Source organism: Syzygium oleosum, unplaced genomic scaffold (genome assembly GCF_021117445.2).
Source record: "Syzygium oleosum isolate NSW1041296 unplaced genomic scaffold, Sole_v2.1 Sole_v2.52, whole genome shotgun sequence".
NCBI lineage: Eukaryota > Viridiplantae > Streptophyta > Magnoliopsida > Myrtales > Myrtaceae > Syzygium > Syzygium oleosum.
Window position 1 is genome coordinate 1,446,583 of NW_026607536.1, and position 16,902 is coordinate 1,463,484.

Sequence of the window (16,902 nt, forward strand, 5' to 3'; positions counted from 1 at the left end):
TTAGGGAAATACACTGAATAACATCACACTATTTATTTATTTATTACATCTCAACTAGCAGAAAATACAACCTGAAATAAAATAAAAAAAAGCACGACTCGCAAACTAAGAGACGTACAGATTATGAAACTACATAGGTTTCACTTCACTCCCAAAGCCACACTCACAATACTAAATACATCACAAGTAAAAAAAAGCCCACACGCTCTCGCACGCTCCTTCCAAATCATGATCGACCATGGTCGTACACTGTAGTAGAGAAGTCTTCAAACGTTGCCCCAGTCCAAACCGAAGTCGCTCCAAGCAGATGGCATGTATCCGTTGTCAAAAAAGGGCGAAGATCCTGCCTCTGCTCCTACCTGTGGTTGATAGGTTGGGGTGTTGATGTAGTCTGATACATAGTAATCCAGTATCTCCAACAGAGGGAGCGATTTCATCGACTCTTCCAGTGACTTCTGCATTCAAAACATGTAGATTATATAAAACAACCCATCTTAAAAGTCTTCTTTTTATGTTACAGAAACAATCTTGAAAGTATGAAATGAAAGTAGTCCCACGGATGTTACTTATATGATAGTGCAATCATTAGTAATTAGGCCATAGAAAACCAATGAGTGTCTTTGATATGCTCTATAGGACTTGGGACTGAATCCGATCCTAAATAAGTCCTGCAACATAAAACATGTGTCTCTCACCTCTGGTTGAGCATAATCAGCTGCCTGTGGCTGATAAGTTGGAGGGCTGTTGAAGTCTGATACACAGTCATCCAGTGTGAGCGACTCCATTAACGATTGCACTGACATCTGCATTCAAAATATGTACATTTTATAAAACAACCTATCCTAAAGTAAATTTTCTTTTTTTGTTACAGAAACTATCTTGAAGTAATGAAAATAGTCCCACAGATGTTGCTTAAGTGATAATGCAATCATTAGTATTTTGGCCATAGAAAACCAATGAGTGTCTGTGACTTTGATATGCTCTATAGGACTTGGGACTAAATCCGATCCTAAATAAGTTCTACAACATAAAGCATGTGTCTCTCACCTCGGGTTGAGCATCAGCACCTCCTTGGTGATCAGCAACTTCATTGTTGGGGGTGTTGCAGAAGCTCGGCAAGTCCCCTTCTTGATTACCAGGGGGGTCTGATTCACTGCTGGTGCATGTGTAAGGGCTGCTTGAATAGCCTTCAGGGATGATTGTTGGAGCGTGACCCATCATCGGTTTCTTGTCTTTCTTGTTCTTGATCCGACATGCCACATAAGGCAGCATCTGCATATATATGCATGAGCGACATTAGTAATAGACAAGCAACCCGTTACTAAAAAGCATGTCTCAAATGTTATTTATAACCAATTGCGTTGTGCAAATGAATGAGAGCCAAAATGTTACCACGCCTTGGACGTGATTATCGCCCAAATGCTTGGAATTTAGATGATACTCGTGCATGACCCAGTTGGTCCTTTTGCCTTTAGGCACGCGGCCTTCGTAGAACACCAGCGTCTTCTTGATTCCTATCTGCTCGCTGGTGTCCTCGCTCATGATGGGGCGTTCCTTGCCAGTCACTTTCCAGTAACCGGCTCTGGTCGTGCGGTCGGAGCGCCTGCTATTCAAGTACTTGCACTTCACACGGCAGTAGAAAAACTGCTCCTTCCGGTTGAACATGTGATGGAACATGGCGGGCAATTGCCAGGGCTCGAATTCGCATACATCAATCTCCGGAATTATGTTGGAGTAGTGTTCGTCGGGTTGTCCAAGAATCTTGGGCTTCAAGTAAAGAAGCAGAAGTTCCTCATCAGAGGCATGGAATCTGAATCCTGGAGGGAGTGAGCTCATGACTTCTGAGAGTGTGTCTTCCAGTTGGATCCTCATCCTCGTGCAAGCAGAGAGAAGGACTAAGATTCTGTATGTGGGTTGGGAAAGCTGTGTGATTAACATTGGCCAAGTGCGCCGAATTTATGGGGTGGAATCGTGCGTTGACTCATCGACTGACATGACTTTGTAAATATTTTTCTTTTTCTTTTTTTGTGTTCGCCTTCCTCCGCAAGTGAGTTGTCACGCTTGCTTGAGAAGGGAAAAGACCACACTGTTCAGTGCTGAATGGACCCCTCGTCCTATGTTTGAATATTTTGCAGCATAGAAGTTGATTGCTGGACACCATATGCATAATCAAGACCGTTCATACGACATGCCAAGGGCCAATCTGCCTCCTCTCTCTCGGCATGCATGAATCTTTTTCTTAACCCATAATTCGAAATTAGGTTTTTAAACTTGGCATCAAGTCTTCACCACTTGTTGTTGAACATTTTTTTTTATAATATAAGCGGCATTTTTTACTATAAGATTTTGCGGTTTGTCTCTAATATAATTGATGAACATAATCAAGAATAGTAAGTATCAATATTAACTGCTATTTATTCATCAAGTTTATGAACCCGTTAGAGTGGGGATTAATCCAATGGGGACACCAACAAAGTTCACACATCCTAACATGCATGCATGAACATATACTTGATTTTAAGGTATGATATACGGAAGTTTCTGGAATTTTTTTTGGACGCTCTTGTTCCATCAAACGAGGAATCTTATCCTATGGTCTTATTTCATTAATATTGGTGGAGAAAAACAATGTTGCACACTTTAATGATTGAGACTATACCAATAGTGTCCTCATATGGAAAATATAAATAACAATAACTTTTTCGACCTTCTTGTTGAAGTTCTAAGCCTTGTTCCCAAAGGGTTGCACTTTTTCCCCTAGACCCACATGTGATGGCACTTTCAGTTAGGTTATTCTTCCCCCCACATGTTTCATTGTTCACTCATTTTTGCTTACTATATTGTTTTCGAATTATCATGTTGAGGAGGGGCAGGTGGTAGGTTTATAAGTATGAGGAAAAATCTCACCCTTTGAGCTAACTTTTGGGATGAGAGAAGCCTAAGACCACTCAACACTAGTATGAGAGCCTAGGTTGTTAAGAAGTTTGGACACAACAGTCACACGTGAGAGTTATGGGTTGTAGTGGCTTCGATCCAGCCTGATGCGTGAGGGAGAGATTATTAAGGTTGTCTCACATCGGTTGTGAAAAGGGCTAGTGGTCGGTTTATAAGTGTGAAGGAAAGTCTCACCCTTTTAGCTAACTTTTGAGGTGAGAGAGACCCAATACCACCCAACAGTCACACGGGAGAATTATGGGTTGTTACGGCTCCGACCCAAGCCAAATTTGTAAAGGGGAGATTATTGAGGTTGTTTCACATCAGTTGTAGAAGGGGAGTGTGAGGGAAAGCCTCACTTTTTGAGCTAGCTTTTGGGGGTGAAAGAGGCCCAACACCACTCAATATTGGTATCATATACTAGGTTGTCAACAAGTCTGGACCCAACAGTCACACATGAGAGATATGGATTGTTGCAGCACCAACCCAGGGCCCGATATGTGAGGAGGAGATTGTTGAAGTTGTCCCACATCAATTGTGGAAGGGGCTGATAGTCGGTTTATAAGTATGAGGGAAAACCTCACCCTTTGAGCTAACTTTTGGACTAAAAGAGGCCCAAGACCACCTAACACTAATATCAGAGCTCAGGTTATCAACAAATCTGGACCCAATAGTTACACGGGAGAATTATGGGTTGTTGCGGCTCTGACCTAGGCCCGCTGGTAATCAGTTTATAAGTATGAGGTAAAAGTTTTACCTTTTGAGCTAGCTATTGAGGTGAGAGAGACTCAAAACCACTCAATGTATCGTACATATATCTATAAATAATAAAGTTTGGTAGAATGGAGTTTCGTGGTAGAGTCACATCGTCTCGGCGCTCTATTACCTCTCACTTCTCTTAATGTTGATTAGACACGTTCCTTTATATTAACTAGAAAAAAAATTTAATCATCTCATTTCATCTAATATAATGTTTCTAAAACAGTATAACAACATCAAATTTGCCTTACTTATGTGTCATGCTTGGAAAAACGACTTGCGTGTCTACACTGTCCAGGGTACTGTATTGACGAGATTCTTCAAACAGAAACTATAAGTTCTAACTTTCATGGTAGTACGTATGTGTATTGAAGAAACGATTTGCTTCAAGGCATCATATTAATACGGAATTCCTCAAACAGAAACGAAGTTCTAAGTTTGATGGCAGTACATGTGTGTATTGAAGAAACGATTTGCTTCGAGGCATCATATTAATACGGGATTCCTCAATCAAAAACTAAGTTCTAAGTTTGATGGTAGTACATATGTGATTGCCACCACAATTTATTTTTATCGTTTTTAATTGCTAAGTGAACGTTGGTTTGTCATGTTTCTCCTTTTCCTTTTCCCTTTTAATAGTATAACTGGTGAATTTACTTTTATTTTTTCTGGAGTTATAATGATGAATAGATATTTGAAAAACAAATTTTTAATGCCGTCTTGCTCTCAAATTTTATGATGATTTTTTTTGTAAGTCGAATTAGCTTTAAATAGAGATGTTGTAGATCTTTCGATTGAATGCTTCAAGCTAAATTGGTTCTCAGCATGTCAAGGCTTTCTTCATTCTAAGACTCTCGGTGACTAAGAAATTACACTCAATAACCATTAATCGGTTTATAACATGCAAACTACATCGATTAATCTTCGACAGCGCGTGCACTTTCAACTCAAGTCTCAGATTCAAAATCAATGCAATTTTTTAATCCAAGCTATGAACAACAATCAAGCACGACATCGCCTCTTCAAGGTTTCCCGACACAAAACAAAGAAGAACAGGGATGGTTTTGTACCCTCTCGAGACCCGACAGCTAATGACAATAGGCGAAGGTGAGCGAGGTTCGACCGCGGTGAGGAAAAAGGCTTTTTTTTTTTAAAGCTATTTTCTCTCTTAAGGATGCACAAAATCAAGGCAACTAATCGTCAATGAATTTCAAGCAATAGTCAACAGCAGCGGAAGATGCACTAGTCAAGAGCAGCAGAGCTTACCGACGGGTGGTGCTCAACTAATCACCTCAATGATGGAGGCGGAGGAGGAGGAGGAGGAAGAGGAGAGGACGAGGGGACAACTAAGAAGACGTTAGTGCCAGTGAATGCAGAGATGGCGACGAGGACAGCGACGGCGACGCCGTCGACAGGGAGTTCGACTTCACCAATCTTCTGTGTCCCTGGCTAGAACCACGGCTCGATCTCTCTCTGACGACCTCTTCTTTAGAGGGAGCCCTTCGACCACGACTCCACTCCATCAAGCCTCTATCGTTTTCCAGCAGCTGAGAGAGAGCGTCCGGCATGGTCGTTGGAGGTATTCGTCGGATTTTGCAAGACTGAGAGGAGAGGGAGATGTGAGGTGTGGCATTTGAAATAAAAATAAGAGAGAGAGGAAGAAGACGCAGAAAGGAGACTGTAGAGGTGGCCACGGTTCGAACCGGCAGTTCCGGGCGTGTGAACCGGAACCGGTTTGCCGGTTCCGATTTTTTTCTATTTTTTTTCTTTTCCTTTTCCTTTTCTTTTTTTTTCTTCCTCCGCGGCCGGCCATAGCCGGGCCGGCGTGGAGGTCGCCGGCCTCAGCAGCGGCGGCGGCCGGCTCGGCTCGGCGCCGGGCGAGGCCGGCCTCGCCCGCCCGAGGCCGGGCTCGCCTCGCCCGAGTCGAGCTCCGTGCGAGGTCGAGCCTCGCCGGCGTCGGGCGAGGCCGGCCCCGCCCAGCCGGCGAGGGCCCCTCGCCCGACGCCGGCGACCTCCGCGCCGGCCCCGGCCATGGCCGGCCGCGGAGGAAGAAAAAAAAATCAAAATATAAATTATAATTTTAAAAAACAGAAACAAGGAAAAAAGACAAAAGAGAAAAAGGAAAAACAGAAAAGGAAAAGGAAAAGAAAAAGAAGAAAAGAAGAAAAGGAAAAACAGAAATGAAAATAAAAAAAATTAAAAAAATACTATTCTTGTGATAGAACATTATTCAATATAAATTGTGATTAAAATGTAAATTGTACTCAAATTTGGGGACAAAAAGACAAGAGAGAAAGAGAGGGCTTCAACTTAATAAATTATCATTAAGCACATTACAATTCGTTACAGCGATCTTAAAAAAAAAGGAGTACAATATATATACCCTAAAATTATCCCAAAACCTAAGCATTCCGTGCGCAGGGGACTAGAGGTCACATATTGTCGGATTATATTTCGGTTTCCCTAAGCTCACGTGGGCGTACCCGGTATGAGAAACAAGAGTTCCCGAAATATTTGCCAACTCCAATAGTTCTTTTACCCTCAATCGTCACTACCCGTTCCAGTACCGATACTGGTAGCGATAGTATCTCCGTCGTTAAAGAATTCGGATTCATTATTCCGATCTATCTCTTGTTGAAGGTATTGAGCCTTCGTCCAATCAGCAACACAAGCTTGCATCTCCACTGATTCTGGATCTAATCTTGAACGATGTTCGTTCAAAATATTACCTCCGGCACTGAATGCTTGTTCGACCGCAACTGTGGAACAAGGGGTTGAAAAAATCTGTTTTGCAATAAGAGAAATGATTGGGTATTGGCTTGCGTGCCTCTTCCACCAATCCAAAATAAAAAAATCTATACCACCTTCGGCTTCAGTAAACTCAAATAAAATGGTTAGATAACTCTCTAATTCAGAAATATTTCCTATTACTCCCTTTTGTTTTTTTTGTCTATGTAATAAAAGTTGGTACCCTCTACTAATTTTACCTGTATTGTCATTTTGTATCTCCGTAGATTGAGAAGATCTAATATCACCTAAATTATATTTAGTATAAAATTCATTATATAATTCTATTACTACGTTTTTAACCTCACGTACTATGGTTGTAACATTTGTCATATCATAATGTAAACATTGATAATACGCACGCAAAAATTCATTTAAGCCATCCAATTTGCAACGCGGATAAAAAACACAAGCAACTAAATAAATCATGGGAATTTCACTATAATAATGAAGCCATTTCATTTTCATTGCAACTATAGTATGTTGTAATTCAACATCATTTTCATATTCATCAAAAGTTCCGACAATATTAGTACACTCTACTAAAAATAAATGTGTAGTAGGATAATAAACACCAGACAAAGTATAAGTTGCATCATTAAAAATCTTTAAAAGATCTAAAATTTTTTGGCAAATATGCCACTCTTGTGGGTATAAATTAATCTGAGGTATATTATTAGAAATGAATGCACATAATAAATCTTTATATGCTAAAGATTTATTAAGCAAGTGGAAAGTAGAATTCCAACGAGTTGGAACATCTCTTGGAAATCTTTTTGGATTTTTGCCATTATCTCTACAAAATTTACCCCATTCTTTCATTTTTTTGGGATGTTTCCATAAAAATTGAATCGCCATTTTTATTGGTTGAAGAAAAATATCAAGAGTTTTCAAATCATCTTGTACACATAAATTTAAAACATGACAAGCACATCTAATGTGAAAAAATTTTCCGCCAAAAACGGGTTTACAAATATTTTCTAACTCGGCAATTGAAGCGGTATTTGCTGCGGCATTATCAAAACCAATTGAAAAAATTTTGTTAAGCAAATAATATTATTCTAAAACTTGCCTAATTATTCAATAAATATTATTTGCCGTATGATGATCATCGAAAACTCTAAATGCAATAACTCTTTTTTGAATAGTCCACTCGTCATCTATCCAATGACATGTTATGCCCACGTAAGAATGATTTTGCCAATGATCACTCCAAATATCACTACCTATATGCACGCATCCATTAAATTGCATAAAAAAGTTTTGTAAATCATTTTTTCCATTTTTGTAAAGATCTTTAATTACTCGTTTAATTGAATTTCTAGGAACACGTTTTGCTTGTGGAGCACATGCTTTTTGTACAAATTCATTAAAACCAAATCTTTCTCCAAAATTAAATGATAAATGCTCAACGGAAATAAATTTGCCTAATTCTTCCTTATAAGTTTTTTCATTAAAACGAAACAAAGGGGAAGTGTTAGGATTGACGTACCCGGAAATTTGTTGTTGCTCGATATCGATTCCCATTTCGGTTGGATGTTTGCTCATAAAATGTCGTTTAAATGTTCCATATCCTTGTCCACCTGTATATTTATATATTTTTTCACAATATTTACAAATTATATCATACCTTTTTTGACCGATATCAAACCTTTCCGTTTTCGTGAAGTGATTCCAAATGTCAGATGTAAATTCCCGTTCCGCTTTCTTTGTTGTAGATATTTCAGCAGGAGGATGAAAACTTTCTTGCGTCGGGACGCGCTCCACATCGCGAAAAATGTTGATTTCATCATCTTGAAAATCTGCATATTCACGAGGATCAAAAGAATGATGGGATTCCGTCGCGATATTCTTACCTTTGCCAGTTGGCACTCGACTTCCACTTGCCATTTTTCGAATGGATTGAGAGAATTGAGCGGATTAATTGGGAGAATTAAGAAAGAATTGCGTGGATTGAGAAAATTGAGAGAAGAGAAGAGAATTGGAGAGAATTTGAGAGAATTGTGTGTATTGTGAGAATTTGAGAGAATTTATAGGAAAAAAATAGAAGAAAATTTAGAATTAAAAAAAATAAAACATAACCGTTGCAAAATTGCAACGGTTATGTGTTTTTTTTTATTTTATAAAAACGCCCGTTGGGGCATAGCCGTTGCCCCAACGAGCCGCAAGGTGCAAGCCCGCAGCGGGGCTCGCACGTCTGCGGAGCCCCGCTGCGGATGAATTTTTTTTTTTTATTTGGGTTTGGCCGTTGCCCGGCACGGGCTGCTGCAGGCTGTGCTGCAGACTGCCTGCAGTTTTTTTTTTTAAATTTTTATTTATTTATTTATTTTTTTCGCAGAACCGGCGGTTCCGGGCCGGTTCAAATTTTTCTGGAACAGGAACCGGGCCCGTATGCCACGGGCTGGTTCCGGTTCCGAACCGCGGGCCCAGTCAACGGGCCGGGCCTGGGTTTGACCGGGCCGGTTCCGGGCCAAAACCGGCCCGTGGCCACCTCTAAAGGAGAGAAAGAGCGCCCGCGTAATTAAAGAGGAGAGAGAGGGGGGATGCTGACAAGCCTAGAAACTTTTAAGTTTTCATCTTTTTTTAATTTCCATGTCACGAACACGTGTCACTCTTTTGATGAATCATATAGGTCACTTGGGCAAGTGACGTGGTGGCATGATACCACTGAATATTTTCTCATCAATAGGACATTCTTCACAAGGGATAATTCTTATGTTGTTTATGCATACTCTCTTAATTTTAGGTTTCCTTATGCAATTTGTTATCGCAGCAAATCTTCTAGGTCTCCCTGCCATTTCTATCCCTGTGAGCGACACTTGGTTTGCATATGCAATTTCACGTGATTTATGTGTCTGAATTCTTTTCTTCGTTTGCACAATAACTGTCATTTTAGACCACTGACAACTAATCTCGTGCCAAGAAATTGAGTTATAGTTCATTGAGCTGAGGAAACAAATTGCACTAATAGAAGAAGTGCTCTTTTTATTGGCGGCCCAAGTGGAACAGTAGTACGTCTTATGCCAGCCTGATCTAAGTGGCAGGACACATTTAAAAAATGGGAGTTTCTTATACAGAAAATTAAAATAGAATTTGGTAGATTTTGATCACAGTTTTTGCCTGAACAAATTTTTTGGACTATACTGATTCAGTATCACATTGCTGACTGGTTAAGCACGCGAGCGAGCTAATCCACCTTCAATATTTCTCAATTTGCTACAGTGATAACTTGAATATTTTGGCAGCCTGAAAAGCGGCCTAGATGTTTCCATCGATTAAAGCTCCTCATACAGAAGTTCCTTATTGTTGAATCAATTAACCCTTTTCTGCTCACCTGATATGCTCTCGTCTTCTTCCACCGTGAATATACCTCCAATCATCTCAAGGGAAATATGTGCCTTTGTTCATTGCCCCACCACTTTGATGTAAATAGTTTCCATCTAATAGTTCTTGGTTCAAGCCAGATTGTGTAGACTACTTCTGGGTGAGGCTTGGCCTTGATGGACTTGGGCACGGGCACCGGTATCTGAGTCCCAGGCCCAACCTTGAATGAATCAGGCTCGGCGCCAGGGTCCCGGCTCCGGACGTTGGGATTCGGGGCTTGGCCTCAATGGATGCAGGCCTAAGCGTTGGGGACCTAGGTCCTACCTTTATAGACCCAAATCGGGGCGCTAGGGAGCCAGGCACGGGCACCGAGTTCTCAGGCTCGGTTTCAGTGGACCCAATACCAATGCCTGAGAGTCGAGCATGCGGGCTTGGAATCTCGGTGCTCATGCCAGGCTCCTAGGTTACCCATGTGCAAGTTACTAGCACGGGAATAGTGTCTGTCTATTTAGGAAAATCAAATGAGATTTTTCTTAACAAAAAAAGGGAAAACATTTTCCAGTTCATTTTTATGTCTTAGCGAAATATCATAAAATATTGTTATTCATGAATAATGACTTTCCAAAAAATATTTTCCAAAAATGTCATATTTTCCGCAAAATAAATAGAGCCTTAGGCTCCGTCCGTTTGGTGGAAAATATTCTCTCGGAAAATATTTTTCGGGTTTTCCAGTGTTCGGGGGGCGGAAAACGTTTTCCGTCGGAAAATATTTTCCTTCCCCCTCTCACAAAATAGCCTAAGTCTATGGAAAATGACTTCCGTTCCTTCAAAAGCGGAAATCATTTTCCGGAGCTTCTTCTTCTTCTTCTTCACTAAGGTCGCTGCCGCTGCCGCCGCCGCTGGCCGCCGCAGCGGGCCAGGCGGGCTGCCAGGGTGCCCAGCATGCCGCTTGCCGCTGGCCCGTGCCAAGCTGCCTAGCGCCGCGTGGCCGCCGGGCCGGTCGCCCGGCCGCCGCCGCTGTTTCGCTGCCGGCGCCGGCCGCCGCGGCTGGACGCCGGCCGCCGCCGGCTGCGGGCCGGCTGGGCCGCCGCCGCCGCCGCCGCCGCCGGGTCGCCGGCCGACGCTGCCGCCGCCGGCCGCCGGACGCCGCCGCCGCCGCGCCGGCCGCCGCCGCCGCTGCCGGGCCGCCGCCGGACGCGGACGCCGGCTGCCGCTGCCGCTGGACGCTGCCGCCGCTGCCGGCCGCCGCCGGGCGCGGACGTTGGCCGTTGGTCGCGGCCGCCGCCGCCTCAGACGCCGGACGTTGGCCGCCGGCCGCCGGCCCGCCGTCGGCTGCCGCCGGTCGCCGGCCCGCCGCCGAACGCCGCCGCCGATCGCCGGCGAAAAATATTTTCCGAAACTTTTTCATATTGGTCGTCGAACACCGGAAAATTATGTTCCGGGAAAACATTTTCCAGGAAAATGACTTCCGGGAAAATATTTTCCAAAAGGAGAATATTTTCCGCCAAACGAACGGAGCCTTAGATTCGTGCCAATTTTTCTTTTCTTTTGGATCTGGTGAAGTGTAGTGTCTAAGTTGAATTAGGAGAAGAAAAGTAAATAAATCATGAAGGAGATGCAGATAGTTTTTAGGAGCAATTATGGCCGAAGGGGTTGGATATGTGGCAAGATGATGATGGTGGTCTTGTAAGGACAAGTTTATTCTTGCATGCACCTGATTCATGAATGCACGAGCCGTCACAATTTACTCCTTCGCAGTTGTCATCGAATGTATTAACGACTCGATTGCACTGAACTCATGAGTCGGGGGCATGTAATATAGAGATGGTCTCATCCACGTCATGAAATTTATGGAAACACGAGTTATAGGTCATGACTTCGATGAAATGTATCAAGTAATTAATCCAGAAAATCCATATTCAATGTATTGCTTGACATGTCTTTGGAGGACTTGGCAAACATTAAACCTGAGGGGAAGACTCGAGAGATTGCCATGGAAGTCCAAAAAAGGAGGAAAAATATAAATCATCTCGATGGATACAAGCGAAAGACAGAGGTTCTTGTGCGGAAAATTCATTGTATCGATTCCCAAAGGCAGAAGGCAAAAGGCAAAAGGCAAAGTGCAATTGCATCACACGTGGAATCATTGGGTGACCCCAAAATGATAAATACAAGCGGTAATTCCAAAATGCAATTTACATGGTTGTCGTTGCATTCCTGAAGGATATCAGCAGCCTCCTTGATGTTGGAGAGCCACTCCAGGTCTCCTCCTTCGAGTCGGAGGTCCTGGCAAAGACGCGCTTCGTGTCGCCCAGGTGGAGCCCTACGTGATGAGTTATCGAGGGGATTTTGGCACGGCAAGGACATCCGTGGCAAGCAGGACCAAGGAAATTGCTCCCATGCTAGCATAACACGCCACCTGAGGTTGCGGTGGAGCTTGAAGAAGGCATAGTTGGAGAAGTAGCCAAGGATGGTGTAGACGTTGATGAACACTTGAACCGCCTATACGACATATAAAAAAGCAATCGCATTTCTAACTTTAATATTTTCGAAAAATGCAGTCAAACATGAAAAAGACAAAAGAATTGATGACAAATAAATAAATATGCTACACAAGTAAAAAAGAAAAAAGAAAATGAGTGAATTATCTCAAAGAAGGAGGTGAGGAAGTTCGGGAGAAGGCAGGGGAGACGTTAGCGATGTAAACAGGGGATCATGAGAGTGTAGCCAACGCCGATGTCGGCGATGAAGTGGTCCAATCGGGAGAAGGCATTGTTGGGGGTGAAGCCCATGAGGAGTGTCCAGCGAAGAAAATGGCCCCCTACCAGCATGATCGTGTAGCGGCGGCCGATCCAGTCGGAGGTCCGCCCTACCATTGTCAACCTGAGGAGCGAGAACACGTTGTGCATCCCCATCAAGACCTCAACTTGCACGTCACTTATCCTCTTGTCCTTCTTTATGTGTGCCACCGCCTTGCTCATCACTCTTATGTCTGCCATTAAAAAAACAAGAAAATTTTATTTATCCTCGCAATGTTTCATGTAAATCATAACCATATACAACAAATTGAAAAAAATAATATGCCGTACACCACTAATTTCCTCCCTTTTTTCTTTAAATTTATTTTCTTAATTTATATGGTCATAAGATAAGAACAACGAGAAATAATAAATGCGATGGACTTTATTCAAAATTTACTTCCTTGCAATTAGTAAGCCAATTGGCACCTTATGTAAGTCAATCGGTGGCATACAACTGCAAGAGAAACTTGTGTTGAATTAAGCGACAGAAGAAAACCGACCAAAAAAGAAAAAAAGATTACAAATGATACAAGAGAACATAATTCCTTGCCCAAAACTTAAAATTCTCACTATAAAAGAGGAAGGGAAAAGCAAACTTACTTCGATCAATTCTTTGCGAGCTTCTTGAAGCTCATCATTCCTATTACATTCCTTTACTATAAGAGCTTGGTTCGGCTCTTCTAGATTGTCAATATCCCCCTCCTTTTCCCTCTGATCCAAAAGCATGCCTCACCAAATGCTTGTACTCTACAAAGCATGCATAATAATCTCAACATCGAAATTTCGAAAACGTGCAAATTTCAAAAGTCTTGCCACACACGATCTAGCGGAAAGAAAGAAAGAGGGTGTTATCGACAAAAACAGAGCCTGGCAGCACAAATCTAGACAATTAAGTCCTGTCTATTACATCTATAAAAAAATAAATAAGGTTTCTAAAAAATTTAGGTATTCTTGCAAAGCTGATAAGTTTTATCATTCGGTCAATGGATGGGCTGTCATATCTTCCATCCATGTGCCTAGCTATACAGTCAACACTGCCCATTCGGAGCAACATTCCTCAAGACTACCGTATTCCATTTGCGAAGCTGAACGAACATATCACAGAAATAGAAAAATGTTTTCGTGAATCGATATTTCTTTAATTTTAAATATGAACTTGTCATGCATGTATATTGCATCTCTTGGTATCTTCATCGGTCCCTCTAATTTCAAACAACAAGCCAATCCATTTAAGAAAGTCGTGTATTATCTGTCATAAACTCCAATACTTAATAAAACATGATTTTGGCTTTCTCCAGTCATATAATTCCCGTTCCATCTCCTAATCACAAATGTAGCATTCGATTAACTCACATAATGCTTATTGATAGTCGAAATGAAAATAAGAAATACACGATGCTGGCACGCGAATTATGTTAATATGCACTTAAGTCAATCAACAACAAGAACAAATCCATACCGACCTAGTTCAGACACCGGTGTCGATCGACTGAAAAGAAGCTTCCAGAGTTCGCCCTCTCGGAACTCTCGGCGGTGTGTTTCTCAGGTAAAAATATAGCGTCCCTCTTCTCCTCCCCCCTGTGAACGAATGAATATATCCCTTAAATTGCGACACTAACCGAATCTGTTAGATCTACTTAAATTAAGGAGAATGAGAAGCGAAAGGGAGCACACTAATTGCAAGGGAACCCGTCAAACTGCTTTGCCGATTTCTATTTGCTTTTTCATTCTAGGTATTCCATCCCTAAGGAAAGCTCGACATCCATCATTACTAATCCTTTTCATTTACGAGACTATATCTTTTATAGTAATTGCAGCTAAAGGAAAATATTTAATGTTACACTTTAAATTTTTTTTCTTATTATTACAACTGAAATGATATCTAACGTGATTTTCACGTAACAGAATACAAATTTAATTACTCAATTCGGTACAAAATAAGTCATCTACACATGGACAATTGACGGAAAAATCACTTCAATATGGTCTATTTCTAATAACTCTAATTAAGGCCAAATTAAAAAAAAATGACAAACTTTATCTAGAAAAAAGATCAAGTAGAGTCATATTTATTCACCCCTCAAATTTGTTAATTGTAATGTCTTGCCCGATTTAAAACTAATAGAAGTCCAAATCTATAAAATATCAAAATTATATACTTTAAACTTTTCTGCTATCATTTTTCATGTTACTTAAAGCTAGTTCTTGTAATAATTTTACACGTAAGTTCAGCTTGAGCTATAGCTGTCCAAGTTAACTCAAAAATCAAAATTTGTGATCATCTTGCGACTATCCACAGATAAAATAATGTATTTAAGAATTTTAAGTATATTGGATTTGATTAACAAAAATGGCAGAAAAGAGACTTGCTGCAGTGTACAAATTTTCACTTGTTGGGTTGAAACCTAATTAGGTAAAATATGCTAGCTTCTTCCTCTTTTACGCTTTGCTGTGTGGTATATGCAGCTCCCCACTCCATCTCCTCCGCTCAAGAGCCAGCCAAAACAAGAAAGCCCTCCTACGATGGCTTCGTGGCCCTCGCCTACTGGTCGGCAAGCTCCGACGACTCTTGTCCAAGTGACCGGCGAGCTCGGCGATCCTCGCCAACCAAAGTGAAAAGTAAAAGAAAGGAAAGAAAAGAGAAGAAAAGAAATAAGAAAACAAAAAAACTAATAAAAATTAAAAATTTCGGAAAAAATAAAAAATAATTACAAAAAAAAACCCACATCAGCGCCAGCCGTACCACGTAGAACCGTCGATGGCCACATAGGAAATTTTGGCCTACATTAGCCGGATGGACTTAATTGGTATCAATGTAAAAATATTTGAGATTAAATTGATCCAATTGAAAAATTTAGGACTAAATTTGTATCAATGCAATAGATTTACAACTTTTTTGGCACTTTTCCCGTCACCGGGTAGTTGGGACCCAAGTATGACACGGCCCCTCTATTTAGGTCCAAGGTCTAGCCCAAGTGTAACTGGGTCGGCCTAGACCCTTGGGCCGAATGGGCTGGTCCAGGGACGACTTAATTTTTCTTTTTTAAGAATAATGACCCAATGAACGTTGGGTCACTGTTAAAAAAAAAATTATGGCTAGACGGTCACGTTATACATGACCATTTGGCCACACAATTAAACTCCTCCTTTCATTTTCATTCATCAATTTCTCCTGACTTATCGCTCTCTTATAACTTCTCAAAAAATCCCGATTTCTATATGCGATATATCCGGTCTTCAAATTCGCTATGGAAGAAAATCAGCAGCAGGACCAAAACCCATTTCCCATATGGCTTACCAACCCCAAAGAATTTTCTTTGGCAAGAGTCCAATGTTCGGAAGATGTTCAATATCGTGAACCTTCCCAAAGACGAGAAGAAGCCATCTGTATGGAATGTGCGGCAAAATTATCCTTGAAATCTAGTGACGAGATGTGCTACTTGAAAAGGCGCCAAGACAAACATCTCGCCGAAAATGGTCAAGCCCGGGGGAGCTCCGCCGCCTTTACTGCAGGGGGCCATTAAATATTCGTACTATGTATTCATCTGAGTCTTTAGTGTTATGTAGGTGCATTCGTTTGCATTTGTTTAGTACGGAGTTTTAAGTTATTGGGTTGTAATTTTTTTTATTAGATATATTTGTTAAAGTCTGAATTTAATGTATTGTCTTCTGTATGTTTTTTTTTTTGGCATAATTATCCCTACCTGTGGACTTCCAATGAAAAAAAAAACCATGACGTAGGAATAATTTATTACTATCGACATTTTCTTTGTTTTTCCATTAATTAATTCAATTTTTATATTTATGAAGAAGTATAAAAACTTAAAATGTCACAACAAGGGCTGACACGGCCATTCATTATCACGGATTGTGCCTGGCACGGACACAAAAAAAGTGCTAGGCCTTCACATGCCGCCTTGGCATGGACACATCCATTACTAATTGCGGGAAATTTCAATACGTCATTGGACTTTACATGTGCGAAATATCTACACTTGTTGAGGAAGTTTCAAAGGCCTTCCTTTGGAAGTCTTGGAGTAAGATTCTACCCTACCAAAGTCCAAATGTTCACACTTGCTGCGCAAGTTCAAGGCCTTTTTTTGGAAGGCTTGGAGAAAGTTAACTTTCTATCCTACCAAAGTCAAAAGATTGCACTTTCTTTCTTTCTTGGCCTTTTCTGATTGATCCGACCTGTCACACTGCCACCTACAGATTCCACAAATCGTTCTGCCAATTACATCAATCATTTGATAGTCCAACATCACCTCCTCCAATTTGGGATCATCATCAACGAGGA

At 41.3% G+C, this 16,902-nt stretch overlaps 1 protein-coding gene across 3 annotated transcripts; it reads right to left on the bottom strand.

Annotated features, from left to right (window-relative positions):
- On the bottom strand, positions 1 to 5,328 carry LOC130136852 (NAC domain-containing protein 96-like). 3 transcript variants are annotated; one of them, XM_056307363.1, is made up of 5 exons: positions 4,960 to 5,328; positions 1,393 to 1,903; positions 1,048 to 1,272; positions 696 to 803; positions 1 to 455 (listed from the first exon to the last, which is right to left on the bottom strand). In XM_056307363.1, exons 2-5 carry the CDS (start codon positions 1,870 to 1,872, stop codon positions 267 to 269), a joined length of 1,002 nt encoding a protein of 333 aa, XP_056163338.1. In that variant the 5' UTR covers positions 1,873 to 1,903; positions 4,960 to 5,328; the 3' UTR covers positions 1 to 266. The 3 variants fall into 3 exon arrangements, with proteins under 3 accessions (XP_056163338.1, XP_056163337.1, XP_056163336.1); XM_056307362.1 differs by lacking the exon at positions 4,960 to 5,328 and having other exon boundaries at positions 1 to 452; positions 1,393 to 2,132; XM_056307361.1 differs by lacking the exon at positions 4,960 to 5,328 and having other exon boundaries at positions 1,393 to 2,119.
- Positions 5,329 to 16,902: the final 11,574 nt, after the last annotated feature.